This window comes from Dipodomys merriami, unplaced genomic scaffold (assembly GCF_024711535.1).
Source record: "Dipodomys merriami isolate MVZ:Mamm:240054 unplaced genomic scaffold, mDipMer1.0.p SCAF_1, whole genome shotgun sequence".
NCBI classification, from domain to species: Eukaryota; Metazoa; Chordata; class Mammalia; order Rodentia; family Heteromyidae; genus Dipodomys; species Dipodomys merriami.
In genome coordinates this window covers 38,813,787-38,833,183 of record NW_027202270.1, presented here as the reverse complement: position 1 = coordinate 38,833,183, position 19,397 = coordinate 38,813,787, and the positions used below count along the sequence as shown (strand labels likewise).

Sequence of the window (19,397 nt, the reverse complement as noted above, 5' to 3'; positions counted from 1 at the left end):
GAATGATAAGCAAATATTTCTATTCTGAGCTAATGAAAAACAATACCACTGGGTATAGCAATAACTACAGCCACCACCGTTGTTCACATACTGCATGCAGGGTAGATGTTTATAACACTTTACATGTATATATATATATATATAGATAGATAGATAGATAAAGATATAGATATAGATCTTTACAAGTGTAGCAACTGAAAATAACCCAAGTTTTTAAAAAATAAAGCAAATAAGTAACAGATCATGAATTTAATCTTAGATGTTTCCCAACTTGATAAGGGATGCTTTCCGTATGGCCTGCAAGGTCAATAGCAGCTATACAGAGAGGCCAGCATGCATTCAGGTCCTGTCTGTTCACATTCGGCCTACTTCCCAGTGAGCTCTGGAGAGAATACTATAGATTATTAAGACCTTTTCTATTTCCTAGATGCCTTTTCTTCCCCTTTAGCTGTTCTTCGTCAGGCTGGGAAACATCTAGAGTCATTTATGTCTAAAATGCAAAAGTCAGTTGAGGAGACAGTGCCCCACTCATCTCCATTCTTCCCTGGGATGTTCAGTGGGCTGACTCAAATTGGGAAACTGTGGAAATACTATGCATTCTGAATTCTCATATAAAAATAGCACTTTGTTTCAAAAGATGATGAGCTTCTAAATATGTAGTGCTGATGCTTTCATTTGCCTTTCCTGTGTTAAGCATCATCTTTTAAGAACAGATAACTACTTTAGTAGTATGGAATGTGTGCACTTGTACATCTTTAAAGCCATGAGAAGCTGCAAAGTGTATTCTGTCAGACAGGAATAGAGGGGTAAGCCATGGAAAGGAGAGAATTATTAAACTGTAAAAATAATTTGTAGAGGAATAAAAAGTGACTGACTTCCATTTAAACAACAAATAAAGGATGCATACTTGGTAAATAGAACTCTCATATCTCTTGCAAACATCCAGTTTTTCTTATAGTTAAAATGAGAAACCGACAATAAATAAATATGGGCTTTGGAAAAGGCTGATAGTATTTATCGAACACCAGTTTTGTGCCAAGCATTGGATTAAAGCTTTTTTTCACAATAGCTCCCCAAATTCATTCACATTTGACTTATAATTACAGAATAATTTCTCAGACCTAAGGCTTTAACTTAGTCAAACGTTAATTTCCCATAGTTATCCCTATTCCCAGTACCTGACCAATTGATCTTGGTGAGGCACCAACACTATCCACTGTCCATTAATTCTCCATATTGTTTCCCATTTGGATCTTGCTATAACCCCTTCTTCGGTTGTGTATTAGTGTATCTTGGGATCCTATGGAATTAGAGGAAACAACCAATCAGGTACAAGGTGCATCTCACCATCTGTTGGCCCTTAAAGAGAAGATAGGCTTCCTGGGCATTGTTTGGTAGTAGAAGAGTTTTGAAGTACACATTGTTCTGGCTAAGGATTTGTTCAGATTCTTTGATGTTTTTTAACTCCACCAGCCCAGCTACATACCCTTTCTCTCTCACTCTTTCTCTCCTTCCCCCCTCTCTCTTTCTCTCTCTCTTTTTCTCCCTCTCTCTCTCGCTCTCATATACACACAAACACACATATAAATACATACACTTAAACACACACATGTATACACATACACAAGATATCCTTGAGAAAAGAAATGTCTCTTTCAGTGAAGAAGCTCAGGCCACATTACTTTCTGGCTTTACTAATTTATAATTAGATAAAAAAATTTAAACTTTATATAATCTCACAAGAATATTTAGTCAAGTACAGGTGTGATCACATCAGGACTTTTGTCTCTATTGTAAGTAGAACTAGAAAATTGTACTGTTTAAAGCAGAAAGGAGACAGGTACCAGTGGCTCATGCCTGTAATCCTAGCTGAACTCAGGAGGCTGAGATCTGAAGATGGTGGTTCAAAGCCAGCCTGGGCAGGAAAGTCCATGAGATTCTTTTTTTTTTTTTTTAGTTGGTCCTGGAGCTTGAACTGGGCCTGGGAGCTATCCTGAGTGCTGTACCACTTGAGCCACAGCACCACTTACGGTTTTCTAGTGGTTTTTTGGAGATAAGAGTCTCACGGACTTTCCTACCCAGGCTGGCTTTGAACTGTAATCCTCAGATCTCAGCCTCCTGAGTAGCTAGGATTACAAGCGTGAGCTACCAGCGCCTGGCTTGAGATTCTTATCTCCAATAAACCACCAGAAAACTGGAAGTGGCACTGTGGCCCAAGTGTAGAGTACCAGCCTGGAGCTGAAGAGCTGAGGGACAGTGCCTGGCCCAGAGTTCAAACCCCATGACAGGCCAAAAAAAGAAATAAGGAAAAGAAAAGAAAAAGAAAGAAAGGAATATCAATTAAAATTTCAAAAAAGTATTTAATTTTTAGAAAGTTATCTTAGTTTTTCTAATGTAGTCTACTAGCATAGAGGGAGGAATTTCAGCATAATGGAAAACAGAATGCAGATTCTTTGTACTGACAAGCTGTTTTATTTCTTACATATTTTATTTGTAATATCAGCTGCATTTATAATTAAAATAGTTTGAACATTATTTGTTCTTTTTGTTTGTGTGTTTGTTTGTTTGTTTTTTTGTCGGTCGTGGGGCTTGAACTCTGGGCATCAGCTCTGTCCCTCAGCTCTTCAGCTCAAGGCAAGTGCTCTACCACTTGAGTTACAGCGCCACTTCTGGTTTTCTGGTGGTTTATTGGAGATAAGAGTCTCACGGAGTTTCCTGCCCGGCCTGGATTTGAACCTCGATTCTTAGATCTTAGCCTCCTGAGTAGCTAGGATTATAGGCGTGAGCCACTGGCACCTGTCTTATTTGTTCTGGTTTTATCCTTTGTTCATCAACTGACAGCTTATTTACTTTAAGAACTATGTTAGGATTATTTTCTCTTTCTTTTGCTCAGCTTAGGAATACTGTATCAAAGAAAATGGAATTATTTTTTCAGAGCTACAGCATTTGTGAAGAAAAATACATTTTAACTTTTTTATTTCTGTCTTATCCCTCTTCTTCCCCTTTCCAGTTAAACTCCAAGAGAATATATTTTTATTATATTCTGAGATTAATTACTAAAAAAAGTACTTGGACTTATTATTAAATGTTTTCATTCATGAGTTATAAAGAATATTTTTCATCACACATAAATGCACACACGCACGCACACCACACACACATATACAGTTGAACACACTAGCCTTTAAATAGGATGTAGTCAGAAATAAAATTGTTATTCATTGGGAGATACTATCTATGGATGAGACCACTAAAAATAGAAATGTCTTACATACAGCTGACTTCAGTCTAAGAACAGAGAGGTCTGGCGAATCTATTTGCATATACATGGAGTTTTTCCTTTGAATTTCTTGATTATATCCATCAAAAATAGCTCTCTGGGTTGTAGGTGTTTGGTTGACTAAGTACTTTGATGTCCACTCTGAGTTGCTCAGAACTACACCAGGAGAGGAAAACAGCACTTCTCTTCTCTGTTAATAGCAAGTTATGAGCCACTTTAGATCATTATGGCCTTTCCATTTTTATACAAAAAGCCATACTAATCATACTAATCCATACTAATCAAACATTTGTCATCAAAACAGCCTTATTTTGAAACTTAAAAGTTACTCTGTGCTCAGGTTACTGCCAGGAAAGGAAAATTTCTCTTACACATTTTGAGGACAAGCAATCGAAATTCTTTTTTCACCTCAAGTAGACAACAAGGTAGCCCTAGTGAGCCTGATGGATTCCAAATGCCTGCAGGTCTACCTGGGAAATTCCTTTTACCTCCACTTAAAAGTACATGGCTGCATCTGGTCTCATAGTTTGCTTCAGAATATCTTTCATATTTCTGGGAGATTGAGTGTTGCTTCAGAAATGACTTTCTCCTTAAGAAGCTGCTTTAAGTGTGTCATTAACCACAGAAAATATGTGATTTTGTTTTTCTTTTCTCTCAGGAAGCTGACAGCTGGGAAATTATAGAAGGACTGAAAATAGGCCAAACTAATGTCCAGAAACCAGACAAACATGAGGGATTTATGCTGAAGAAAAGAAAATGGCCTTTAAAAGGCTGGCACAAGGTAACATTTTTATCATATTCAAGTTCACATCATCTTCTTAGAGAAGATTTTGTTTTTATTACATGGGAAATCAAGATTATTGTTATTTATGTAAAACTAATTTCTAAGGCTTTATTTTAACCATACCAGTTGCAATCTGTTATACCTGCTTGGATCTCTAATACAATATTGCAATATATACATATTATATATATTATATAACATATATTACAAATGTATATTTTATCATATATAATATAGAATTATATAAAATATAATCCAAATTATATAATATAAATTATATAAATAAATTATGTATATAATCCAGATTATACATATTATTATCTAATCTGCTTTTTTCACTTAAATTATTATGGATATGTTCTCACTAAATATTTTTCTAAATATAAAGGTTTCTAAATGCATGCATATATTCCAGGCACTTGTATCTCACCATTTTAACCCTTTTTCTTTTTCTTTTTCTTTCTTCCTCCTCCCCCTCCTACCCCTCCTCCTTCTCCTCTTCCTCCTCCCCCTCCTTCCCCTCCTCCTCCTCCTCCTCCTCCTCTTCTTCGTCTTCTTCTTCTCCTTCTTCTTTTGTGCTGGTCCTGAGGCTTGAACATAGGGCCTGAGCACTGTCCCTGAGCTTTTTTTGCTCAAGGCTAGCTCTTTACCACTTGAACCACAGCTCTACTTTTGGCTCTGTACTGTGATCCTCAGATCTCAGTGTCCTGAGTAGCTAGGATTATAGGCATGAGATGAGCCACTGGCACACAGCCTTAAACCAATTTCTTATTGCTTGAATCTTTAAGATACATCCTAACTTTTCACTGCTAGCTATTATGGTGGATATCTTTTTAATTGAATACCATTTAGTTCCTTGATATAAATTACTACAATTGTTACTAGAACAAACTTAATTTGGAAAATTGCTGATCCAGGAAGTTTGTTTTCTGCACTTTAAAATGTAGCATATTCTTTTATTCCCTCCCAACATCCCTATTCCCATCTCCCAGTTTTAATTAGGGGGAACATTTTTAATACATTGTTATAGCTATCTAAATAGCAAGAATTCTTGGTGCTTGCTTAGCATGGTTGCACATGCCTGTAGTACCAACCTATTTGAATGGTTAGAGTGGGAAGATCACTTGAGCTCATGCCACAACTTCTTTGAAGCAGAAAACAGAGAAAAAGGGAAAAAAATTCTGGGTGCTAAAGAGGAGGAAGTTTTCTTCTAAGTATAAACCCTTTGTAGGACATTTTTACTGTCATCTGCATCATTTCAAGGGCAAGTTCACCTCCTTACTACCTCTACAGATGACTTTCATCTCAAGCAGATGGATTTGTCATTCCAAATAGCTGAGTAGTGACTTCCCACTCCCTCAAAACAGGGAAGGTATGGATTTATCCTTTCTTGAAGTAAGGGGTTTTTCTTTTCGTTTTAAAGGAAAGACTTGGAAATGACAAGTTGGAAAATGTTACCCCAGCCTTCTGTCTCCAAAAGTGGATTTTTGCCATCAAAGGGTCACTGACAGACCCTTTCCATGTCAGAAACTCTACCTCTGAATCCATAACCCTGTTGCCAGGCATCTTCTTCCTTGAGTCTTGACTGTTTGGTGATCCTTCCTAGGACCTCCTTTGCCTTTATTCTGACTTTGTGCTTCCTCAAGTCTGTGGCCCTGCTCAGTTCTTTTCTCTGAAACACACTATGTTACTCTGACTAACCTTCTTGGATAGAAATATTTTTAATAGGAAAAAAAGTAAAAGAAACACATTTGATAAATTCTTAGCTGTTAAGACCCTCCATTTATGTTTTAGCAAACTGGCTGTGGTTCTACAACTTTCTGCCTTTGAACATAATACTGCATAAGTGATATGGGTGTTTCTCTCACCTTTCCTTTCTTCTGATCTTATTTTGAAACCGATAATACCACCATATATTTATACAAGTATCAGCCTAGTTGACTGCCCAAATTATAGTTAATTGAATAATTGAACATTTTTCCATGTGGAGATTCCTTCTTCTGGTTGAACTCCAAAATCTGAAACAAAAGGCTTGTAGGTTGACCCCAGAGCTACCTCAGCAGCTATGAGCTCCTAAATCACATAAAAACTTCCCACAAGAGTAATTTCTCAGCAACAGAGAGACTCTTCTTCCATATGTAGACCTAGAGGAGGGCACAGGACCCAGTGTCTGCTTGAGTCCTGAGAGTTGTGTGTTCTCTTTGAATTGCCCATAGAAGGGAGACCACCAGCAGAGAATTCCTGAGTGTTTGTGGAACAGAATAGCTAAGTCCATTCAAGACTGGTCCAGGATGGCCTTGGAGCAGAAATCAGTTGCCCAAAAAACCTTTTCTCTCTCTCTCTTTTATCCTTAATGTAATTTGGAAATAATTTTTAATCCCTTTTAAAATAATCTCTTAGTTTTTAATCTCTTAGTGTGGAGTGCAAACACTTTGTGAACTGGGAAATGCAAACATACTACTAAGGCACTTACACATTCCAGGTAATTAATTATGATTAGATTTGGTCTATTGGCTTCTGTAATGCAAGTAGAATTTTTAGGAAATATCCAGGTATCCAGAGGAAATTCAGGAATTTATCTACAGAGTGAAAAAAAATTCCTGTCAAATTTTGAGGAATTCTTCCTACTCTTTTTCACTTTCAGGAATATCCAGGGTTGATTCATTCAGTAAGTCTTAGCTGCAGACTCAGATTTCCTCTTGCTAAGAAAAACCATGGTGGAAAGACCCCATCTGTATTGAGTTATGTGTAAAAGAACCCTTGTAGAATACTCATAGCCCAGAGCTAGAGCTCCAACATCCTTACCATTTAACATGACTGACAGTGGCCAGATGCATTGAGTTCATATATTAAAGTAATCAAATGTACTAACTGTGAAATGTCAAGCAACGTTAGACTCATATTTGCAAATGTTTTATATAATTCGCATACAGAGAGTAAGTAAGTGTGTTTGGTTCTTGCAGAGATTTTTTGTCCTGGATAATGGAATGTTAAAGTATTCAAAGGCACCACTTGATGTAAGTAGCACACACAGGACATGTTTCAGGATTGATTTAGAATTCTACTTGAAGTGAGTAAACACAGTAATTGTACAAGCCCTGTGCCCCACTTACCAGCTTTGTGCATGTCTATGCCTATAATGTTTAATGAGCCACCAAACTGCATGTTCTAAAGAAAGTGGGGTTTTATTTTTATAATCAGAGTAGCATAGAATCAAACTAGTACAAGAAGATTTGCCATAATTACCTTGATGTATATTTTTAAAAACAAGCTTAAACCTAAAACTGACACATTAACAAAATCATCCTTTCTCTCTTGGAGACAAAATGCAAATAACCTCCATTTTTTTCTATACTTCCCAGCAAACTCTGCTTAATGTGTTTTTTTGAGATTTAAAACAACCTTTATTCTTGTCCGTGTCCTTTTAAAAACTCTCTTTGAATTTTATATCTATTTCATACATCCTTTTGTCTTGGGAATAACAACTCACTAATATTATTCCAAACTAATGATCTATTTTTGTTTGACTCACAAAGCAGGGTACATGCAAAACTAGAAAATTTATGGTTATGGTGTGGGAGAAGTCAGCAAAAGCTCAGATTTTAGTTTTATCCCCATCTCTGCCATAGTGAGCTGTCTTCTTGATCAGAAGTGGGCAGCCGGAAGAAGAGCCAGCTGCTCCCACCTGCCCAGTTCTTCCCTGACCGCCGTCGTCCAGATGACTATTTGTGGCTGTTCTGAATCACAGGTCAAAAGTTGACCACTGTAATTTAGAAAACACTGAAGTTGTATTTTAGGAAGATATAAGATATGTAATCTAGAATTTTGAGAACTGACATTAGTGGGGTTGCCCAAAGTAGAGGTAAATTGGTTAGGCTTGTGTACTGAAGTGGGTGTAAAGTCACAGCACTTTAACTGTCCTCATTGTAAGGATCTTAACCATTTTCTTTTTATTAAAGAGGCATAGTTACCCACTTTCCATAGATAAGTTAAAAATTACTTTTGCCCACTACAGTTCAGTATAGAAACACAGGAAACTATATATCCTTCTGGCATACTTATTAGTCTTTTAATTTCAGATTCAAAAAGGGAAAGTTCATGGGAGCATAGATGTTGGACTGTCCGTCATGTCAATTAAAAAGAAAGCTCGGCGAATAGACCTCGACACGGAGGAGCACATCTATCATTTGAAGGTGAAATCACTTTTCAACAGCTTCTCCGATACGAGCAGAGGAATGCTGCCGTGGTACACAGGAGATTGGTTTCCCAGTGACCTTCACCTCTTTCTCACTGTTTCAGGTGAAATCCCAGGACTGGTTTGATGCTTGGGTCTCCAAACTCCGCCATCACCGATTGTATCGTCAGAATGAAATTGTGAGATCACCAAGAGATGCTAGTTTTCACATATTTCCCGCAACCTCTACAGCTGAGTCCTCCCCAGCTGCAAATGTTTCTGTTGTAGATGGAAAGGTAGGGCTTTGCGCTATAAAAAAATCAGCTTGCAAATTGTTTAAAAAATGATGCAAACCCAATACTGTGTCTTACTTGAAAACACCCAAAAGAGAAAGCTTGCTTTGCAACTGACTCTCAGAGGACAGATGGTAGTGGCAGTGGCATTAAAGCTATACAAGTATAAACTGGGCAGAAATGTGGATTACCAAAAGCATTTTCAGTTATTTTTCCATTCTAATACATGGACTACCTTCTATTTTCATGTGACTTTGTAAAAACCTGGGGAAGTAGAACAAGCAGTGGTTCAGTCAGCATGCAGTAATCAGATACATTCTGGGATAATAATAAGATGGTCCCGCCGGGTGCTGGTGGCTCACGCCGGAAATCCTAGCTACTCAGGAGGCTGAGATCTGAGGATCACAGTTCAAAGCCAGCCTGGGCAGCAAAGTCTGTGAGACTTTTCTCTCCAATAAACCACCAGAAAACTGGAAGTGATGCTGTGGCTTAAGTGGTAGAGCACTTGCCTTGAGCTAAAGAGCTGAGGGACAGTGCCCAGGCCCAGAGTTCAAATCCCACAAACGACAAAAAAAAATGATCCCCAAGTTTTGAAAGTGAAACATGATTTCTTGCCCTGAGCTATAATGTATACATGACTCAGAAAGGCTAGTAAGTCTGTCACAGAGTTAATGATGGTTGGCTGGAGAATGTAGAGCCTATTTTAGTGACCAATTCTGTGCTAAGCATTTGTTATTCACTCATCTTTTATTTTCCCTATAGCCAAAAATCAGAGCCACTAAATAATCTGTTCATAAGTAGTATAGCCATTCCATCATGGGATTCTAAATCTGTTCCTAAACTTGGCACCACTTCTATTATACCAGGTGCTGGGCAAGTGAGGCTGAAGTTGTTGTTTGGGTTGTAGTAAAGAGTTCATTTTCTGTGTTATAGAAGTTAGTGTGATTTCCTGATTAAAAGTCATGGTCAGGACAACAGGCGGGAAGGCAGCTGTTCTGCCTTTGCTTCAATAATTACGTTTCCTGAAACACAGCAGCATTAAACTGCCCAGGGCTACTCCAGTTTCACACTTGACGCCTGAAGTTGAGGACAGACACCTGCCACAAGGACTGGATTCACAAACAATTCAGTAGAGATTCTTTTTTCTTGGTCTAAGTTTCCTTTGTAAAGCACTTAGACACCCCTTATTGAAAAAACAGCAAGAGTTCAAACAGATTCAATGAAACATTACTCTATTCAGTTGTAAAGTTTATTTTCAACATAGTGTCTTGTAAGTCTCATTGTTACAATGGGTCAACCTGTATCCTTGTTTTAGCATTTTGTTATTTCCCTTCTCCTCCTCAAATTAGAAAAATGTATATACAAGATGCAGGGCACTGGAATCAAATCCAGTGAAAACAGGGGTTATACTATGGGGGAAGAACATACAAAAGAAACAAAAAAATCACAGAGTACATTATAAGTACATTAAAAACAACAGCAAGATAAAACCTCTTGTGTCCCTGTCCTGGGGCTCATTTCATTTAGCATCATCTTATATGGCCATATGTACATAGCTTTTTACCTTTTCTGCTTGTCCTAGACATATACTAGTTATTGCAAATAAGGGAAACCATGGGACCTATGTTTCTTTGGGCCTGGCTTACTTCACTTAATATGATTTTTTTCAAAGTCTTTCTGTTTCCTAACAAATGGGGCAATGTCATTCTTTCTGATGGAGGCATAGAATTCCCATTGTGTATATATACCACATTTTCTTGATGCATCCATCTACTGAGGGGCATCTGGGTTGGTTCCATATCTTAGCTATGGTGAGTAATGCTGTGATAAACTTATTTGTGCTGGTAGCTTTAGTGTGGCCTCGTTTGTGATCGTTTGGGTAAATGCCCAAAAGTGGGATTGCTGGGTCATAGGTTGAATAGCAAAAACAATTCTTAGCAGAAATAACAGTGCTGGAGAAATATCAATACCAAACTTCAAACTCTACTACAAAGCCATAGTAATCAAAACAGCTTGGTACTGGCACAAGAACAGACCTGAAGACCAATGGAATAGAACTGAAAACCCCAGAAATGAACCCACAGACCTATAGCCAACCTAATCTTCAACAAGGGAGCTAAAAAATAGAATGGAAGAAAGACAGCCTCTTCGGTAAATGATGCTGGCAAAATACCCTGCACCAGAATCAACTCCAAGTGGATCAAAGACCTCAAAGTCAAAGCAGACACCCTGAAAACTTTACAGGAAGGAATAGGAGAAACTCTAGGGCTCCTTGGCACAAGTCAAATTTTTCTTAATAAAGCCCCCAAAACACAACAAATGAAAGGTTGGACAAATGGGATTGCATGAAGCTGCAGAGCTTCTGCATGGCAAAGGACATAGCTAGCAAGATCAATAGAAAGCCTGTGGATTGGGAGAAGATCTTCACTAGCCAGTTTTTTTTTTATTTCAGTAGAAATTACTTAAATAAAGTTTGATAAATCCCATTAATTGTATTCTAACAATGACATTGCTTACATGATTGGTTGCAGCTTTCTGAAGAACTGAATTATCTTTCTCTAGGAATAGAGTGTTACGTTCGTTAGCTCTAATACCAACAAATCCTGAAATTAAAAAAGAACATGCCAGAATGTTAGAGGACCAGGAAGTTTGGGGTCCTATAGATTCCCTTTATATTCCTCTAGTTTCTCTGGATCTGCTGTGCTCTTAACACAGGATAGGATAAATCTCACTATTTGTCCAAGTTAAATGAAAAATATATACTACATATTTCTTGGAAAACATGAATTTTTAATTTGTTTGTTTTTTTCAGCTTCTACCTACATCTTTGGCACAAAGTGTTGGTTTAAAAGATGCATTATTTTTGTCCCCTATCGTATTTATTAAATAACTTAGGTGATATCTGAGAATGGTGACTGAAACCCAATCCTCTCCACCATTAGTCTGGCAATAAGAAAGCTCTTTACTTTGGTTTCACAAAGATCTGTTTCTCTAATTGCAAATCGTATACCTCTATGACTAAGTCAGTGAAAGGTTTCCATTACATTTTTCCAAATGCAATGAAGACTGAAGAGAAGTCATTTTTTGTATGTTTTATCCCTTCTGTCTATCAAGTTAGGAGGCTCCTGAATGTTAATTGGTTTGTGGCTCTGTGTGGTTAATAAATATGTCTAGATTTGCTAAGTATGGGCATCATTCACTTTATAATGATTTAGAAGAGACCCAATCAGTTGTAATTGAATATTAAAGACATATATGGACTTTGAAAATTATTTCAGCTTCTTGGAAAATAAGTTTCTGTTTATTTCACTGAGTATTGATTGCACTCACACTGGTTTCTACATATTTCATGTAGATGGAAAGTCTATAGCAATAGGCATTAAATGGCAAGATTGCCGTTTTATACAGTTTTCAGCATGGAAGGCTTCTTGCTGGTGGGTAATGGATTTGGGAGTCACGTGTGGCTGACCGTAGGACACAGAAGGCTCTGGAAGTGGAAAAGCCTAACGTCAGGAACTAAGAGTGTTTCAATGGTACCTGGTGCTGATGGCTCAAGCCTGTAATCCTAGTTTCTCAGAAGGCTGAGATTTGAGGACTGTGGTTCAAATCCAGCCTGGAAAGGAAAGTTCATGAGGCTCTGATCTTCAATTAACTACCAAAAAGATAGACGTGGAACTGTGTGACTCAATAGGTAGATACATGAGCAAAAACAACAACAATGAAAACTTCAGGGACAACTCCCAGGCCTTGACTTCAAGCCCCAGGACTGGCACCAAAGAACAAAACAACAACAAAAATGAAACACGAGTATTTCAATGAAAATACTATAAAATACAATCTGCTGAGTAATTTTTAAATGCTTGGGACCTGAGCTGCCAGATCTAATGGGTATAACACATGACAAACTTGAACATTATCCCCTTTCCTGAATGGTGGAGCTCCCTACTTAATGAGAGTTCTGTTACTGCTATGAATTTCCCACTCACTGAGTGCATATCATGTTTAGCCAGAAATTTCTTCTACATCTTTTTTTTCTTCTACCTCTTGAATGCAATCTTTCTTACATTCTTTCCTTCATGTCATTTTCAGGGCACCTATAATGCCTGACATTTGTACTGTTTCTGCTTTATGTAATCATATGCTTTCTCTGCTCTTGTTTGTTTTAGGTGCAATCAAACAGCTTTCCCTGGCAGTCCCCTTTACCAAGCAGCAGTAGTCTCCCTGCAACCTGCACAACTGGCCAGAGCAAAGTGGCGGCCTGGCTGCAGGACTCAGAAGAAATGGACAGATGTGCAGAAGGTTCGTTCTCGTTGCTGTAGCCTATCGTAAGTCCGGACCAAAACAAAACCAAATCAGAAACTCATGATGAGAGTGCTGCAGTTTTAATCCTAGCCTCTGTGATTGTCCCTGGGTTTTCCTTTTCCTTATTTTTATGTACTAGATGATTCTCCATGTCATGACCCAGGTTTCTTACCTTCCATTTTTCCCACACTGTCAAGAATCTTTAAGTTTTTGCCCATGCCTTGACTTCAGCCTTCTCTTCTGCTTTCTTTACTGGTTCCCTGTGGCTTCTTCACAGCACCCCAACCCTGGAAGCCCATGCTCCTGTACTCTGCACTGTCTTCCACTCTAGGATTCTCTATTGCTTTTCTTTCCTGTAAAACAAGTATCTGTTTCCAAACCAGATCCAGCAAAATTCCAATTCACTGCATCCTCTATCTATAGTTACTTGTTTATGGGGTGTTTGCTATTGATCTAATCTTAAATCATCTAAACTAACACAGGAGTCCCTTATTCTGCCCAATCTGAGTTGCTTAGTCTCCTACCATCTCCTTGATCAGCCAGAGCACATCGGTCCACACTTGATCTGTAGGCCATTTCTAGTCAATCAGATGGTTTTCATTTGATCTTCAAAGTTGAGAAAAACAAGGGCAATGTAGGGAATATAGGATTCAGTTGACTTAATTTTTTCTTTTCTTTTTATTTTTTTGCCTGTCATGGGGCCTGAACTTTGGGCCTCGGCATTGTCCCTCAGCTCTTCAGCTCAAGGCTAATGCCCTGCTGCTTGAGCCACAATTCCACTTCCGGCTTTTTCTGCTTATGTAATGCTGAGGAATCGAACCCAGGACCTCATGCATGCAAGGCAAGAACTCTACCACTGGGTCACCTTCCCAGCCCGACTTAGTTTGTTCAAATCATCTTGAAGTAATATCAGGATTAATTTTTAAGTTTTTCTTATATGAAATTATAATAGATAGCTGTTCTTAATATTCTCACTTAGAAAAGAAATTAAAACTTGTCAATCTGTGTTAGTCTCTCAAACCTACCCCCAATATGTCCTTTCATTCTAGTTATATGTGAAGCTACAGCTTTTTTATCAAACCTCTGAGACAGCCACATCCCAAACTCAAAGTTTCTGTGAAACTATAATTTAGGAGGGATTTTATATTCATAATCATGACCAGCTTACATTTCAATAACAGGTTTTCCTTGGGAGTAGTCACCAAATACTCAGATGATATAGTAACTTGAGGTTGGATAATGAAGCTAGACCTTAACTTTCTGAGGATTCTACAGTTTTTTGCAGCAATTTTAAACCTTCAGCAGTTTTAAGTCAACTTCTGGTCTAGACCTCTGGGAAACTTAGGTCACTTTCTGAGGATTCTACAGTTTTTTGCAGCAATTTTAAACCTTCAGCAGTTTTAAGTCAACTTCTGGTCTAGACCTCTGGGAAACTTAGGTCCAGAGAATGTTGCTCTGTTGGCTTAGTTTTTATGGTTGCTAAAGTAGAGCTATGTTTCAAACTTTAGTATTTTAACAGCACAGTGAATGTTTGTGTTTAAAGATGTCATGCTGCTTTTCAGGTCTTTGACCCTCCTTCCTGTCATCCAGTCAAGATCAACCTCTGTTATTTCTTTGAAAACATCCTCTGTGAACCTTCCACTTGTCTGACTTTGTCCTCAATTGATTCCTGTCTTAGGCCAGCCATTCTCCTTGTCTCTGATGGTCATCCAGTCTCCTGACTGGTTTATCAGCTTCAGTCTCTTGCTCTTCCTGCTTCATCTTTCTCAGAGGCTCATTGGGAAATTACCGTACTTGAGATTGTATGTAAGCCCTGGACACATACTTAGCAGCCTTATTATTCTGTTATATTCAGCCATGAGACGTAGATATTACTACTTTCTCCACTTTGTGGATGAGCCAGGTAAAATGTATAAAGGTTCAGAAATTTGTCCAAAATTATACAGTTGTCTTGATAGAGAGGTTGGGATTCTAGCCAACCCATATTTGTCTAACCCCAAAGCCAATTCTTTGTCCACTACATAGTGCTATCTTAAGACTATTAGTTATTAAAAATAGCTTTGATGCAAAAGCATTCAGTTAGATGGAAGGCATGTTTCAACTGGTAGAGTGTCACCCATGAGCAAGAAAGCAAGGGAGAGTGCATTCCTAAGTTCAAGCCCACTATCAGTGCAAAAAGAAAGCAAACAAAAAGCCCTTTAGTTATTATCCATTGGCTCTGCAGCATTAATTCAAACTGCATATCCCAGCCTTTAATAACCCATAATCTGGCATTTTAACTCTACACACCTTTCAACCTTGCCTTCTGTAGACTCACCCGAACTGCTCTTTCATGAACAATGTGTATACCTTTGGACAGACTGTGCTTCCTGGCCTGCAGGGCCCTCTCTACCCTTCCAGACTTTCCCATTTTGCTGAAAACTTTCTCTCAAGTTTCCAGGCACAGAAAGAAAAAAAAAAGGTCCACTCTTTTAAGTCTGTTCTGATGAACTCAAGACATAAGAACCTCTTAAATCTCCTATAGCACTTTAAAAAAGAAATATATACTGGTCATTTGTCATGAAAAGCGCCTAATATTGAGATCTGTTAATTTCAAAAGTAAGACTATTTTCATTGGTTGTATTTCCTAAGATATATCATATCATCTTATTGAAGCCATTAGGTATCCGATTTATAACTCTAAAGCTTTAAGATTTTGGCTGTTCATATGTAGCTTACAACACTACAGGAAAATTGCTTAGCTCTTGGAGCACTTTTTTTTTTTTTTTTTTTTGGTCCAGTCGTGGGGCCTGAACTCGGCCTGGGCGCTTTCCCTCACCTCTTCAGCTCAAGGCTAGCGCTCTACCACTTGAGCCACAGCACCACTTCTGGCTTTTTTCTTTTTGCTTATGTGGTGCTGAGGAATCAAACCCAGGGCCTCAGGCATGCAAGACAAGCACTCTACCACTGAGCCACCTTCCCAGCCCTTGGAGCACATTTTTTAAGGAGATAAAATATTGAATAATACAATGTTTCATCTTTTTTTTAATAAATCATTTATTGCAATACTATTAGTAAGCTAAATTGTAACTGATTCTGTATTCCTTTCTGTTTTTCTGAACTTGAATTTGGCTCCATCCAAATTTTGTACAACTACCTTCTAAACTGTTCTAGAAGAAAAGGTAGACAAACCTCTAAGAATAAAACCACAGACTATTAAGTCCCTTTGAGTGTTTTTCCCAGGTGACAAAACCTTCAGGGAAGGAAGGCCATCATGTATAATTTGGGGATTTTAATGGTTCTGTGCTAAGAGTTATAAATTATAAGAATTACCTTTGAGATCATCTAATGAACAATTTTTATGGTTATAAACCAGAGAAGGGTCTGTTTTGTTTCTCTTGCTAATATCACCATAGTATAAACATGAGACTGCCTAATTATGTTTACCATAATGTGGAGTACTTTTATTACCATCACCTCCATTCTTGACCAATTCTCACGTTTTAATTTCTGATTTTTATTAGATCTTGCACACTGTCAGTCAAACCTTGTGGAACTTAGCAAACTACTGCAAAATTTGGAGATTCTTCAGAGAACTCAGTCAGCACCTAACTTTACTGATATGCAGGTAATCATATAACTGTTGCTGGTTTTAAAAAAGACTTAAGAAAATAATTTTTAATCTGCATTGGATTGTTCTATGAACATTCAAAATGATGCTTAAAAAGAAACATAATTTATAGGTTAATTTATAATCTGGAGCCATTCTTAGCATTTTTGAATCAGTGTCACTATTAATTACAATGCTTTTTAAAAATGTTTAACATTTAAATACAGTACAAACTGCTTTGGAGGTATATTGGATTATTCTTCCCTGTTTGCTTTGAAGATATAAATTCAGACATTCTCAGAATTGGCTACCTTTTCATGTAGTAAAGATGCTCACAATCTCTAATCCTGTTTGCATTTTGCCTATCAGAAATCTTTTACAACTAAGTTGTAATAGTCTTGGCTTTTAATGTGATGCCTTTCTCTCCTGGCTGATTTGCTTTAAGGTTCTAACAGTGATTCCTTACTAACTTGCTTATGCTGTTTGTATGTATATCACCTGTGTGAACTTAATAATCCTTTGTTGCTTTTAACTATTTGTGTAACGTAGGCTAACTGTGTAGATATTTCAAAGAAAGACAAGCGAGTCACAAGACGCTGGAGAACAAAAAGTGTCAGCAAAGATACAAAAATACAACTGCAGGTACAGCTTTTACTTTTCCTTCCTTTGTGTTTTCAATTACTTTTAAAGTATTAGTTTTAATATAACAGTTCAGAGATGTTAGATTGAGTAAGTAGCCTGTGCTTTTTTAAACAGAGTTGTATTATTTAAAATAATGGGAAATCCTATTTTACTTACTTGGACATAAGTGAAAAGACTTTGAAATAAAAGTTAAAGTTATATTATGTCTAGGGACTGAGAAGGTGGCTCAGTGGTAGAGTGCTTGCCTTGCATGCATGAGGCCCTGGGTTCCATTCCTCAGCACCACATAAGCAGAAAAAGCCGGAAGTGGGACTGAGGCTCAAGTGGTAGAGTGCTAGCCTTGAGCTGAAGAGCTGAGGGACAGTGTCCAGGCCCAGAGTTCAGGCCCCACGACCAGAAAAAAACTAAAATAAAATAAAATAAAGTTATATTATGTCTAAACTAAAAATCTAGTGGATTTTGATGAACACTCATATACAAGACATTAAAGTAGACTTTTATGGATGAATTTCATGCAGAGTTTTTTTTTCTGTTTCTTGATAGGTAAAAATTAAGAAATCCATAAACCCTAAGTTCTAGCATACTCGCTGTGATTGTCTGGCTGTATAATTTCGTGTACTTCTGCTCAATTTTCTGGAGTTCTGTTTGCTCCAGGGTAAAGTGATTGAGTTAATTTAATGATCCCTTAATTCCCTTTCAAGTTTGAAATTCTATGATTCTACAAACAAATATAAGTAGTATTTGAGCTGCAACAATCATTTTAAATCTGAAGTCTTAATGGCTTGTGATGAATTTACTTGAAATTTGCTTGAAATGAATTCTTTATTTGAAATAGGTAGTTCTGGATTTTTAAAGATCCTCTTAATGTGATTACATTGCAATGATCCAAAATATGGTAAATGCCTAAAACCTCTTATATGATAAATCATCTTCTTAAGCTAAAATCTCTACTAGTAAACTTAGTTGTGTATTATAAATGATTCTTTCCCTGAATAATCAAAATAATACTTATAATGGTCTTAAACATTTTTTACTATAAATAAGTTTTATCATAACACAAAGGTAAAAGGAACTGCTTTTCAGAATGCTTCAGTTTTTTTCCTGAATAGTTAACAAAATAATTCTCAAATTCTGACTACTTTAGTAAGTCTTTGCATTGTAATTCTGAATGTGTAAATAACAAACTATTACTTTGCTTGCTAATTTGATGTATTTAAAAATAAATTTTCCTAAGTACTAACAATCCACATTTTTTACTTAGAATACCTATATCCTACAAATACAATTTTGTGTGTTCTTTTGTTTATATTTTCTTGCTTTCCCTCCTGTTCATAAAATTAGTTCTGTAGGACAAAAGTGCCAAATAATTTTACAAGAAAATTAGCTAAAATTAGCCTTTGGCAAAAGTTTGATTTGTTGTGAGCTTATGATTGCCCTGGTTTGTTTGTTGTTTGTTTATGTGTTTTAACGATAATGATATGGTTTTTATAGCCAGGAAAAAAGAACCATTTTTATAAATAAAAAAGCCAGATCCTTTAAATAATAGAGGAAAGCAACCTCAGAGGAACATAAATATTTGCAAATAGGTATTATCTCAGTCTGTTTTTGTGAGGCTTGGCACAGAACAGATTCCTGCTCTTGGTTGCTCTCATGGGTAGATTGGCTCTCTGCAAGTCTGAGCACAGAGCCTTTCGGCTGACTCCTGTGGCTAGGAAGCCCATCACAATTCACATTGTTCCATTTTCTTTCTGGAAGAAACCACACAACTGTTAATATGCTTTCTAGACACAGTCTGCACTTCTAAATGTGCAGAGAAGTTAGGAAGATGTTTCTGAGTCATCATAATAAATCATTGAAAATGCAGGAGAATATTGTCCATTTATATTCCTCCCACATGTTTGAGTGGTTTGTTTTTAAATTTTTATTTATGCTATTTTGCTTCATTTTGGTATTACTTAGAGGTGGCAAAAATGGCCTGTGTAATTCATATACATATATGCATATATATGCATATATTTATTCCTGCTTATTTGGTGGTATTGAGGACTTAACCTGAAACTTAGACTTGCTAAGCTAGTGACTTGAGCCATGATTTTTCCTGGGGCTTGAATTCAGGAACTCAGGGCTTAGGCACTGTCCCTGAGCTTTTTTTTTCCCTCAAGGCTAGTGATCTCCCACTTCCATACCTCTTCTGGCTTTTTACTGGTTAATAGAAAATAAGAGTCTCATGGACTATCCCTCCCAGGCTGGCTTCAAACCTTGATCCTCAGATCTCAGCCTCCTGAATAGTTAGGATTACAGGTGTAAGCCACTTACATTCTATTTCCTTTTAT

At 37.3% G+C, this 19,397-nt stretch overlaps 1 protein-coding gene across 10 annotated transcripts in view; it reads left to right on the top strand.

The window, feature by feature from the left end:
- Osbpl6 (oxysterol binding protein like 6) overlaps positions 1–19,397 on the top strand; it is a 190,143-nt gene that overhangs the window by 123,221 nt on the left and 47,525 nt on the right. For 6 of the 10 annotated variants that reach the window (XM_070020161.1, XM_070020183.1, XM_070020170.1 and 3 more), the window contains 7 exons: positions 3,939–4,061; positions 7,028–7,081; positions 8,144–8,257; positions 8,364–8,534; positions 12,698–12,830; positions 16,337–16,440; positions 16,972–17,064. In XM_070020161.1, coding sequence (XP_069876262.1) covers positions 3,939–4,061; positions 7,028–7,081; positions 8,144–8,257; positions 8,364–8,534; positions 12,698–12,830; positions 16,337–16,440; positions 16,972–17,064 — 792 coding nt within the window. The remainder of the gene's footprint in view (positions 1–3,938; positions 4,062–7,027; positions 7,082–8,143; positions 8,258–8,363; positions 8,535–12,697; positions 12,831–16,336; positions 16,441–16,971; positions 17,065–19,397) is intronic. The other 4 variants (XM_070020210.1, XM_070020202.1, XM_070020192.1 and 1 more) reach the window with 1 other exon arrangement.